General features: G+C 40.0%; 1 protein-coding gene across 4 annotated transcripts in view; it reads right to left on the bottom strand.

Annotated features, from left to right (window-relative positions):
* Positions 1–13,492, bottom strand: part of PHF20 (PHD finger protein 20) — a 44,367-nt gene that overhangs the window by 28,368 nt on the left and 2,507 nt on the right. For 2 of the 4 annotated variants that reach the window (XM_083746512.1, XM_083746509.1), the window contains exons 2-3: positions 8,589–8,728; positions 2,731–2,841 (exon numbers count right to left, since the gene is read on the bottom strand). In XM_083746512.1, the coding sequence (XP_083602638.1) occupies positions 2,731–2,813 (83 nt within the window). In that variant the 5' untranslated portion in view covers positions 2,814–2,841; positions 8,589–8,728. Of the gene's footprint in view, positions 1–2,730; positions 5,110–5,154; positions 8,729–13,492 lie in introns of all 4 variants that reach the window. The other 2 variants (XM_083746510.1, XM_083746511.1) reach the window with 2 other exon arrangements.

The following is a 13,492-nucleotide window of genomic DNA, read 5'->3' on the forward strand; positions in this document are numbered from 1 at the left end:
TACAAATAATAAATTATTATTATTGGTTTTTAATGTGTGACATTTTAATGTATTTTTAATTTTTGTTTGAAGCCGTCCAGATAATAATTACAATATCACATTCTACTTTCAACCTCCATAAAGTCAGAATGAAAAAGTAATGCGCTAGTTCACCCCCTTTTAAAGCATTCCTCATGATCAAAGTTTTTATTTCAGCCACTTGACAGGGGTCCTTCATTTCAAGGTGCAGGGTATTGAAGAGTAAGGACACTATACCTCAGGGGAATGGGATATACCCTACCCATATTGTTCTTTTTTATAATTTATTGATTAGAGTATGCTCCCTTCTAGAGTAAATACACCGTTCACGGCTGTTTACAACATATAAAACATAATGCTTCCATAAAAATAGCATAAAATAACAAAAAAAATCAGAATATATCCATATATGTGTCAGTGTGTCATAAAATAAAAGGTCACAATGAAATGGTCTTCAATAGCCTGCAAACAAAAAACATCAAGGGAGAGATCCAACCACATTTCACATGGCAAAGCATCCCATGATACCAGTTATTTAGAGGCCTCTTCTCTTGTCCCACTCGGTTGTGCTTCCACTCTAGGAAAGACACAGAGAAGAACCATTCCTTCTGATCTTAGAGAGCGACTAGGATGACATGGGAGAAGGCAATCCCCAAATGATCGACTTGTTGACTCAAATGTCTTTTTCAGAGCCTCTTCCTAGATCCCTTACACTTGGCACCTCAAAAACAGTAATACTGTAGTAACAAAATGGTGTAAAGCAGAAGGTCTCACTGTGGCTTAGGAAACAGCCTCACGCCAGATCGGGCTATTTCTCCATGTAGTCTAGTACTGTCTACTCTGAATAGTCATGGAGATTCCAGATCCTGAATCAGAGATTATTTTTCAAGAAAGTGCAGATGGGTGTTCTTTGTGCAGGAAACTCAGGCTGAACCCTGTACCAACTTCACAACAGATTTAACACAAAGGCTGCAATCCTATACCCACTTACCTGGGAGTAAGCACCATTAGGCTCAATGAGACTTACTTCTGAGTAGACATGTATAGGATTGCACTGTATTACAGATCAGCAGACATTAGGTGAGGGGAGCAAAATCAATAAATACTATATGAACATTTGCAATCAGAACAAAGTTAATGTCAGGGAGTCAAACCGAACCCTTTTTTTAAAAAACTGAAAACCCAGCATAATCAGAACCTACATAATCATTGGTAATGTTAGCTGTCTGCAAACTTTTATTATCCCCTAATTCAACTGTGATCCACTGTGATCCAATTTATAATTTCTGTTGTATTTATTAAACAAAATTATTTTAAAATGTCATTTTTATTTATTTATCATTTTTATTAAAGAATACAATACTAATATTATGTGCCAAATAAATATCTCATTTCCTAAACAGCCAAAAGTATCTGAACTGAAACGTTTGATGTTATATTCAAGTGAATGCAAAGCTGTACTATTTTTTAATGAAACACTTATCAATATTGACATTACAATTAGGTAACATATGCTTCCTCAGATTTTAAGGTGGACAATGAAGGCACTGAAAATGGTTAAAATGCTCAGTTTTAGCATACTCAGTGCTATATCTGCATGCACACTTTGAGGGGAACAATTCATTTGACTAGTTATTTTTATCCAGTCATTATTTTTACAAATTAATTTTATGAAACAATGCAGTTTTAGAAATGGGTCTTTTTTCATGTGGAAAAACATAGCAATGCAATTTTTTCCATTACCGAAAATATCCTGTCCCACATCACTGTTTAAAACAAGAATGAGAACACAATCAGAAAAAAGGGCAGGTTATTAGTTTGGAATAAGGGTTTGACTAAAAACTGAAAAGATAGCACTTACTGACTCCAAAAACAAAGAATTATAATAAACTACTAATGCATTCACAGAACTAATATTGAGAAGAATGCAATGCTAAAATCATGGTTTCCTGCTATAAGAACAAGCTGTAAAAGTATTGAGGAAAGCCTTAGGCTTGAGTGCTTCCCCACTGTCAATGCAGTCAGGACTTTTGCCAGCATTTGTAATAAACCAGATTGTGGAAAGTAAATGTCCTTTTCCTGGTCAATGAAGAAGAAATGAAGGAAGTGTGGGAGCATGAGCCTCTGCTCTGACTCACTCCAGCTAGTGCATATAGTACTGCTAAACAATATTTTAGCACTGTGTACAAATGCAGTCAATATGGTTTGCAGGCAGAGATTAAACTATTTTTCTGATTTAGATATCACATAAACTGTGAATTAACCAGGCAGTTTTTTCCCAAGCTGAGTGTGTAAACGATGGGAAGATAGGAATACTAAAGTTCAGTGCACAATACCATTACACCCAAACTAGGCCTTTAAGTTTTTGAAACTTTCTACTTTTACAATGTGACATAAAGATTGTCAGATAAATAGCTGCATCTGTACAATATATTTAAACATTTTGTATTACTGACATTAGGATAATTATCACGTTGATACTAATCACCTTATCATATATGTGAACCACCATTTATGTTTTCTCACATAAAGTAGAACAAGACAAGGTGGTTTGGATATTCTGAACCAGTTACTGAAATGCTTCTGGTCTGATTGCAGTTGAATCAGAACCAGACCTGAACTAGAACTTTTGTTGGTTTGACTCCCTGTTTGTAGCACAATGTGACAGCATCACAAAAATGTATCCAAGTTTTATCATGAAATAAGAAATACCAGTTTTTTAATCTGTCTCGGGCTTCCAACTGGGCTCCCACTTCAAAGCTGATACCTCTTCTGTTTGGTGGATGTTTTCTCATTTTGTTATAAGCCGCTGCTTTTATTCCCCTGAAAAATGCAATTAAATATCAATCACCAGAACCTGTGTCAATTGCTAATCTGTCTAATCAGTTAAAATAATTCATATTCCAAAGCTTCAATTATGTAAGTTTTCTTTGCATTCTTTATACTGTATGTTGAAAAGAGTGCCTTTAAATATATAGTCTCTTCATTACAAAGACTGGCTTTGTATACCCCAGATCTTACTAAAACTCATCTCTGGATGTCAAAGTTGAGCACCTGGGTGTACTGTGGAAACACTATCATTGTTGAGGGGCTCCCTCCGGTGTTCAGGTACCAACATATCTGTAATGCTTTGCAAATGAAATTCTTTGTGGTCAATCTTTTATTGATAATTCGGCACAGTTTTGTACATCACTGTTTGTTGTTTCCAGTGCTACCTGTCTACACTTTGATCCATGTGCTATGGCCACCACCTTTAGAGTTTACTGTGTTGTTGCCACGTAACATGTTGTTTCATGTAACTGCTTACCACCTGGATTGTCATCTCTAAATGTTTCTCTAATAGTATGTATTTTTTTTAAAAAAAAAACAACAACAATCCTTGCCATATGGACCAGGTATCATGCAGAACAAATTTTGAGTAACCACAAAGCTGATGCATTGTCTCAAGAGGTTCTTAATTTCAGTCCTGCAAGTTTACAGATATGATGCACTGAACAGTGCTAGCTTTTACACAGTACAGGAATCTTAGATTTAGTGCATGTAATGTATTACAGAGAACTGAACAGACGCTACTGGATTATCTGGGCTATCTGATATACACTGCTAAATATATATTATCTTTTCTGCAATGCCTTTGTTCTTGCACATTTTGCTTCAAGTTCATGCTAACAGCACTACAGGCTTTTACTGCTGCAATTTTGTTAAGGTTGCTTTGTGATTTATCAACTCCTTCATTAACACCGTAAGTCTCAAACTAATGAAGAGTGGCATATAAAAGCACTGTTCTGGAACAGTGATCTGGAACATGCACACCACTGATCTAGAACATGAAAATCATTTGCAAAATGAAACAGCCTCAACATGGTGGCTCTTAGTGACTTGTGTTTTAGACATTACAATAGAACTGCAGCGCCTTTTTCTAAAAGCTTTCACACATACACACACACCCTGGAAACTAGAACATTTGTTGACTCCTAAAGTTGCTTTTATTTTCAGTTCTAAGTTTGATGCACAGCTTAAAATCATAATTTTAAAATGCTATTGTGAAGTAAACTACAATTTTCTGCTGAAATTTGAGGCGCTATAAATGTGAGCTACCAAGAAGCAGTGGGCATTAACAATGTTTCAAATATTTAAAAAAAGGTTTTGCTGGTTTACATGGCTCTGTCAACAACATAACAATTGGACTACAATAACAAATCCTATACACAACGAGACAAGCCAGAATTTGATAGCCAAGCCAAAATTTGCAGTTGTCAGTAGCCTGCCAAACCCGTTGAATCCAATGAAGTCACTGTGTGGGTGGAAGACTGCTCATGTAACAGATTTTCCCCTGTGCTCCCCATACCGCCCAAATCTGCTTCAGAAGGTTGGGGGTGCAGGAGGAAGAAGATAGGGGACGTCCCATTGCACTAACAGAAGCCATTCTACTCATGCAGTGCCTTTGAAAGGCTTTAGAGGCACGCAGATCAGTAAGCCCAACACAGGTGTAGGGAACATCGCCACCCATCAAGCTCTGAACTAAAGGTGGTAGGCTCTGAACTAAAGGTGGTAGGCTTTTCTGGACAGCCCAGCACCAAGAATAGCAGCCCTAGCCTTCTCCAACCAGGAGCTGGTGTGACAGGGATCTTCCCCATAGCTGGGCTGTGCTTCCAGTACAGTCCAACATCAGGGACAATCCCTACTCACCATCCACGTCCAAGGCAGAGAGGAGGGCTGGGCTTTGTCTTGTCATGCATACCAGCAAGTGACACTGAGTAGAGTGTCTTAATACAACTGAAGAGTAGCGACACATCTCCCATCTTAAATGCAATGCAAACATGATCCTGCTTAGCCTTCTCTGCACATCTAAAAAAAAATTACTGAGACATATGGAACCATGAGCTGAAATATAACTTGAAGACCTCTACTAAGCATGTGAAAAAGAATGACACCCTCTTCTCCTAAATGGTTGCACAACCGAAAAGAGAATTGAGGCTTCCATAAGCTACTGAAACTGGACCCCTACTCAAGGCCTATATGGTGCAGTGATGCAACCAAATACATATTTATTGAATGTAATTTGTTCCCACTTTAGGCAGAAATAGAAGACTAACAGACAGACAGACAGACAGACAGACAGACAGACACAGACACACACACACACACACACACACACACACACACACACACACACACAGCTAAGGTTTCTCCTTCTGTAATGTGTTGCTGGTGAAAATCTGGTCTTGGTTAGCACAATTATTTGTGGTAACTGTATTTTGCCTACCAGATCACCACTTTGATGAACACTATGTTTTATCAGACAAAAAGGTATGAAAGATTCAAAACAAGATTCCATAATTTTACACGTCAGCTTATTTTATTGCTCTTGCAGTGCGCGTTCTCTCTCTCCCTCCCTCACACACGCACAAACACACAAGCTGCAAACTATCAAAAGAGGTCTATGTGGATAGCCAATCCTGCTACTGTCGAACACACTAGAATGGGACATTCATAACCATGTGCCTGCCTTCTCTGACTTAAAAGGCCAGTATGTAAAGCAAACCTTAAAGATAGGCATGCAGAACAAGATGCTGGCAACTAGCTCCAGTCAACAGCTGCAGAGTGTCCTACTGTTTCTTACCCAGAAAACCAACCTATTAGACACCTGTACAAGGTATAATTTCCCACACCTCTTTGTAAACCAGGCAGACAGGGTTTCTCCCTTAACACAATACTATGTATTCAATATATAACACAAAAGAAAGGAAGTCTTGTCCATCTGTGCCACTGGATTCTGGGCCCAGAAGGCATAGACAAAGATATGTGGCAACTTAGCTCAGCTCTGCATATGGGAAAAATGAATGAAGGGAGAGGAAAGCTTTGACAGAGCCGGGCAAGGAGCAGATTTCATGTGAGAGAAAAAGGGTGTGACTGATATTTCTATCTATCCTGTTCTCTTTTTGGTTCAGGGTCGGTTACTAAAAAATTTGTCTTTAGGCCAAAGAAATAACTGCCTAAATTTCTAAGCCTACTGAGCACTATTAGCAAGAACTACTGTACAGAAACTGTCAAGCAGGCCTCCAGTAGCGGCTATCAGGTACATAAGCAGCAAGTATTTTTTTAAAAAATAAGTTTAAGGTCTCCTAAGTCCCCTTTGCATGTAGTGCCTAGCCAAAGGCTGTAACCCAAAGCAACTAATCCAATAGTCACCAAAGGGACCATGACACCTCGCCAGTGGAATATAATTCCGAGATAAATCAAAAGCCTTCACGGGCTTTCAAACTGAATGGATGAAGGAGCCTGAATACATTTTAAACCATCTGTGTGAATTGAGTGTGTGCTGAATCCTCATGCACAGGGCATAATATGCTTAAAATGTGTGGCCTCCGCTTCCTAGGTGGTTCTCCCTCAAACAGAAACTACTTTTTCCCCAAAAGCTTTAAGACATTTAATATGTAGATGCAATTAAATGTATTACAGAATGCTGAGCTGCTCATATTAGTGACTTTCCCACCAGATAAGTGTTTTCCACCACCAACTTCTTAATAGCACTGAAAAGTAACCTAGTTTTCAAGAACACTGCATTTTATTTATTCTGTCATGTTGAGCTTGAACATACCACAGGCAGGTGAGTTCAGGACATGCACCAAGGCTAGCATTTGGCTATGGGCAGCTATGCTTTATTACTGGAGTCCAAAGGCTATTTCCTCCCACAATGGAACTGACTAGATCCAACTGACTTTGGTCAAGTCAGTTTATTATTGGACTATTATCATCCTGCATTATTCATTTTATTTATTCCTCCTTGCACTTTGTTCCTGGTCTCACCAAAGGCCTGTCTCTAGATTCCAATTCTGTTCTTCAACACCCTAAACCGATTCTATGATAATAATCATGCTTCCATACAACTGCATATTCTATTTCCTTTGCTGTATCCAGCCTGGAAAAGATTCAGCACTCATAACCTTTACGTTCCATTTCCACAATGCACAGAATGTCTGTAATACTATGTCTCTGTCTGAAGACCAATCCAAGAGAAAGGGATAGTACCTGCACATCAAGCTCTGTTCTTGACAAGCAGCCACGGACTCCAAGTGCCAGGTTAAAAAAGAATGGTTTTATACTGCAGTAATGATTTACAGATTTAAAGAAACCACAGATGATCACACTATTTTTCATATTAACTGCTCCTGCTAGTTTACTCATGTTAATGTGTGGTAGACATTATGGGGCCCAGTACAGATATAATGCTAGCTCCCTAAACTGCAGGTGGAAGTGACCCATGCTTGGGAATACACAAACTGCCCTCTTTCTCCTCCACTTTTTGGCACAGGTTTTCCTACTTTTTCTCTTGTTCACTTAACTGTAGGTTATTATTGCATCTGTACTGATATTTGCCATGATTAATGCTGACCAGGGTTTGGAAATACAGTCTTAAGTGCAGTTATGAAGGGACCTTTTTATATGATTAGCATTAACTGTGCTTAGTACCACTGTATGAAACTGGGTATTTTCAAGTTTGGCTGTAAAATTTCATGGTGGTTTATGAATTGGAGCATATCAATGTCCTACAATGTTTCTGCATGCCTTCATTCCCACTCACTCCACCATTTTGTCACTGAAGTAATTACATAATGTGCTTTTACTATACTACAGTGGAACCTCGTGTTACGTACCATCCTCCTTGCGAACGCTTCAGGTAACAAGCTCCGCTAACCCAGAAATAGTTGCTTCTGGTAGTGAACTTTGCCCCTGGGATGTGAGCGCATCCCGGTGGCACGCGTGCAGTGGGAGGCCCCATTAGCAAAAGCGCAGCTCAGGATAAGAATGGTTTCATGTTAAGAATGGACCTCCAAAACGAATTAAGTTCGTAACCAGAGGTACCACTGTATACTATACTTTTTTCTGATGAATGTGCTTATTGGTATATTGGTCCAATTTATATTTATATTAGTCATACACCTTATGTGCAAATTGCTTTGAGATGGTGGTTAACCAATTAATAAATCAGTGATAATACTTATTTCATGATGATTATGATTTCTGTTTTATTAGTATATCAGTGGTTCTCAAATTGGAGGGTGGAAGAGACAGAACACCTGAATGGGGTAAAACATTCAAAGGCAAGATAGTATCACTGAAGATATGGAATCTTTCTCCTTTCACTAGCCAAGGTTTGTGGGCTGAATGCCTTCTGGCAGACATCACTCACTGGATGCACACTGAGTTTGTAAGAGTGACTGCATCCCCACTATCTCATCATACCACCCTTATCAGAGAAGAAGGTTGCTAAGATAGATAGGGGGCCTTGTGTGGAACTTTAGGAAGCATATTCTTCTCTAATAGAAATATTTGATTAGTAGCAAACATATACTAATTAAGCAGCAGAATGAACACAACTGTTTACGAGATTCTCCACACAATCACATGTAGCACACATTACTGGAGTTGGTTTACAGAGCTACATGGCACAAAAAAATATAGAAGTTTGAGATACACTGAGATAAGTAATATAATCATAAATACTCAGTGGCGACATGTGTTGTGCATCACACCATAAGTAATGGCAAGAACAAATAAAATCTCACCCAGTTCACCCCCCGCAATTTGCATGCCCTCATCAGAATTGGTCAGTCCAAAGTAGGAGTGGTGAATGTCCATGATGCCTGACACAATTAGGATCCCTTGCAAGTGGATGGACACAGCCAGGCTGCGCTGAAAAACACACCTGCAGGTAAGAAAAGGCAATTGCTACATAAGGCTAAGACCATCACTACTATGGTTTTAACATTCCTATAAAAGCAGGCAGCATTCCTGGAGCAAAGATTTAGAAAATATCTTCCTTGACCCACACCCTGTCCCAAATGCTGAAATGTATTAACAATTCTAGGTATACACACTGATCTCAACCCGAAAGTGGAATTTCGAAGGCAAAAATAAAAGGATTCCCCTTGAATTGAATTTCCTTATCTTTAAATAATGCTGTGTAATGTAATGTAAACCTATCAAAGGATTAGGAATGAGAAAAGTATTCTTAACTACACAAAACATCAAAAACTAATGGGCTACATTCAAATGTTTATTTCTCCATTTAGCATGTAATTAAGCACATATGACCCTTTAAGTCTTTACTGACACATTAATGTATTTTTTAAAAAAGTTGTTGCCTGGTATATAACCCAAAATACTTCAATTATTTTCTTGAAATTCAAAGCTCTAAAAATGTAGATTTGTATTGATTACATTTAAGAAACTGTTAAATAAATACTTGTATGAAGAGAGCTGAGGCAGTGGCAGATGAGGCGATTACCTCATCCCCATTAGATAACTGGCACTAGCAGGCATGGAGACAGATGGAGGTTCTGCAGGTGACACTGCACCTATGGGCAACAAATTAACAGGTGGTGATCCCATTCCCACTATGGCTGGCTACTCTTTGTTCCTGTCCAGTTTCCGTATCTCTTCCCCCAGGATTCTGCTTCCACATTTCTTTTTATTACCTAGATCTGTTTATCCAGGACTGACTACTTACTGAGGATTCATGCACACTTTTAACTGTGCAGGGCAGACCCTCAATTTAGTTACTGCCTCCAAGTATGGGAAGTATAATCGGGAAGGGGGGGGGGGGGAGAGAGAGAGAGAGAGAGAGAGAGAGAGAGAGAGTTGAAATAATTAATTGGTCCAACCATTTCGTGAAATTTGGTCTTACAGCAGCAGCTGGCAGCTCTCCCCTGCAGGGGTAAGTAACCCATTAAGAATGTCTGCCTCCAGAGATTTCAAGAACGAAGCAGGTCAGATGACAGCTAGAGCACATATGGTGCAAGACTTGCCACAAATGCAATTGAGCGCATGCTAAAGGGCATGACTGTGCCTACTGTGAGGTGATAACGGGTGGCGGAGAAAGTATATTCTGCCACCTCCATCTCATCCTTAGGTAGCCATGGAACAGAGGTTAACATCCATCCCAATAAACAGGAGCATAGGAAGTCTGCTGTGGTAAGTTTACAAGACACTTCAATGATGAAATTTACTGAATCCATAATGATTTGGACAACACGGCTGTGAAAAGTCTAGATAAAGTGTAATCTCGTTTTGTGAGAGCAGTTTTAGCCTTTGAGGTCTGGGGATGTGGGGCAAGGTGCTTGTAGCTGTTTGACTGACCTGGCAACTTCTCAACCTTTTCTCATTGTGGCTGATCTGAACAAGCTTGTGATGGGTGTTGTGTTTTACTGGGTAAGTCCAAGGCATGGTAAATGCATATTTGTGTGCAGAAGCAGTGCCTGCCATCCTTAAAGAAGCAGTAGTGCAGCCACTCTTGAAGAAGAAGAAAAAACAACTTGGTCACAGGGGCTTATGATAACTACTTTTTAGGGAAGATGCTTAAGAAGGGTGGTGGTGGCAGCAGTTTGGCTCCAGGTGCTCCAAGAGCAAGGTGGGCCAATATTTTCATACCCAGTGGGCCACAAGAATACTTTGTTTGGGAACCCATGGGCCGCACACTGTCTTGTCATGCAGAGATGGGGAGGCCAAAATTTGATGCCGCTCCCCCCACCTCTCATGCTGCCTTCCAAAAGCCAAGTAAGTGAGGTGCTGACTCTAGGACCCTATCAGAGCCCTCATGCATCCTTTCCAAAGTCCAGTGCCTCACTTACCCAGCTCTGAGAAGGCAGTGTGAGGGCTGGGAGGGGTCAAGTGTTTCTGATGGCTGCCAAAAAAAGCCCTAGGCCTTGGGCCGTGTGTTGGATCATCCTGTCCTAGAGGAAACTGATTATATACACTCATTCCAGTCTGGGTTCAGAACTGATTTGGCCTTGGTTGCCTAATCATTTACTTTCACAGAGAGATTCAGGTAGGTAGCAGTGTTGGTCTGATGCAGTCAGTCTCTCTCTCCCCCTCTCTCTCTATACAGTGGTGCCCCGCAAGACGAACACCTCGCAAGACGGAAAACCCGCTAGACGAAAGGGTTTTCCGTTTTGGAGGTGCTTCGCAAAATGAATTTCCCTATGGGGTTGCTTCGCAAGACGAAAAAATCTTGCGAGTCCCCGCAGTTTTTTCCTGCTTTTTTCGCCCTTTTCCTAAGCTGCTAATCCGCTTAACAGCTGATCCGCTGATAAGCCGCTTAACAGCTGATCGCTAGAAGCCGCTTAACAGCTGTAGCGCTAATCCGCTAAGCTGTCAATGGGCTTGCTTCGCAAGACAAAAAAACCGCTAGACGAAGAGAATCGCGGAACGAATTCTTTTCGTCTTGCGAGGCACCACTGTATATGTGTGTGTGTGTGTGTGTGTGTATATATATATATATATATATATATATATATATATATATATATATATAAAAATGTCCAGTAGCACCTTAGAGACCAACTAAATTTGTTTTTGGTATAAGCTTTTGTGTGCATGCACACAATACACCAGTATCTGAAGAAGTGTGCATGCACACGAAAGCTTATACAGTAATTCCTCAGGTTGAATGTGCTTCAGGTTAAGCGCTTTCGGGTTGCGCTCCATGGCAACCCGGAAGTAACGGAGTGTGTTACTTCCAGGTTTCGCCGCTCACGCACGCGCAGACCCTCAAAATGATGTCACCCTCCCTCTTTTAATGGTAAACATGCAAATTGTATTGATGAAGCTAAATTGCTTGACAACAAAAAGTGGTAAATATTCTGCTGTTTCACAGGCAGTTTTCCATACTTGCAGGAACTAAGCCGGCAAGTTTTTTAATCTTGAGGAGGGGAATGCTTTGTCCTGTGGTATATGAAAGAGGTAGGCTGATCATATAGCTTATCCAAAAATAGTGGCTAAGTCTTCAGTAAACCACTGTATTATAGTGGTTCCATGCATACCTACAAGGCCTGTTTTACAGCATGGCATTGGGTGCCTGCATCTTGGCCTTGTGGGGGGTGAAGCAGGTAACTTCTTGTCTCTATTGCTGTTGAATATGAAACTATTCAAGGTAGTCATTAGGAAATTTGGGGTGTGATGTCATCAGTATGCAAATGACACCCAGCTCTACTTCTCTGTTACATCAGAGTCAGGAATAGATATGCAAGTCTCCCTGGACAAAGGGATTGATGAGCGTCAATAAGATAAATCTTGATAAAATAAAGGCCTTGTCAGTAGGAGGTTCCCGGGTCTGGGGAGTGGACACATTGCCTGTTCGGGGGGGGGGGCGCTGCACTCTCTCTGAAGAACAGGTGCAAAGTCTGAGGGCACACCTTCATCCACTATTGTTACTGGGGGCCCAAGTGGCCATGGTAGCCTTTTACCAACTTTGGCTAGTGCACCAGCTGTGACAGTTCCTGGACAACCTAGACACAGAGATTCATACATTGGTAACGTCAAGGCAGGATTTCTGTTAATACACTCTTTGTGGGGACGCGCTTAAGGTTGGTCTGGAAACTGCAGCTTGTGCAGATTGCTGCTGTTATGTTGCTGAGTGGAGCTACCTACCAATAGTATATGACAGCACTTTGGAAAGACCTGCCCTGGCATTTTTACCACTGCATAAAACCAGCATTCCCCCCATGTGATTATCACTAAGATATTGTTATATATTATTTTAAATTGCTCTGTCAATGCTTAAGAAATAAAATTGACAATATGTGAGCGCATGTAGCTTAATGCTCAAGACTGGCATGTCTGTGTACATTGTTTTTTGAGAATTGCTTGTTGTTTGAAGAAAAGATACAACCTGAATATTATACAACAGATAAACACAAAACTACTGGGAAAGGTTTTAATTCCCCAAGGCTGATTCTAGTAACAGTAAATGTTTGGCAGAGTCAGAGGGAATATTTTGTGATAATAAGAATTGTTGGGAAAAGAATATTTAAAGAAAATAATAAAAATTTATCTGGGGGAAAATGTTTAGCAGAAGTCATCAATATTTCTGTTTTTCCTCTATCCTTTCTGCTGCATTTGCAAAAGCTGTTCCTCATAAATCTATAGTAAATTTTATTTACCATTTCTGCATCTAAAAGACCTCTTCCCTATTTGGGTACCAATACCCAAGTACAAAATATATTCATATCATATTGTAACATACTGTATATAGTGTGTGATGAATTTATACATTGCCACCAATTGTATTTTCCTGTTCTAAAAGTGCATTAGTTCTGCACTCTATGATTGAGTCTATCAAGTATTTGTAGTGATTTAAATTAATTTAAATTCATGTTAACTGGAGACGATCAGTTATGCTCTGTAATGCCCACTGATACAATACTTTAAAAGAGAGTAACTACAATGCGGCGCTAAGGTTCGGCCTAGACAGCGTATTCAAAACAGTACCCACACTAGAGGAATAAATTTGCTGCTGTTGTAGAGCAAATTACAACTGTATTCAGGCACTGATTTCTGCTACCACCCCACTTGAAAAACTGAAACTTCCAGCTTACTAGAACCACCAGCTACTAATTCTTCCTCCTCTGCCCCTGCTCAGTTTGCATATCATAGCAACATATGAAGCTGCCTTACGAGTCAGACCACTGCT

The sequence above is a fragment of the Podarcis gaigeae genome, assembly GCF_964106915.1.
Source record: "Podarcis gaigeae genome assembly, chromosome: 6".
In the NCBI taxonomy this organism is placed as follows: domain Eukaryota; kingdom Metazoa; phylum Chordata; class Lepidosauria; order Squamata; family Lacertidae; genus Podarcis; species Podarcis gaigeae.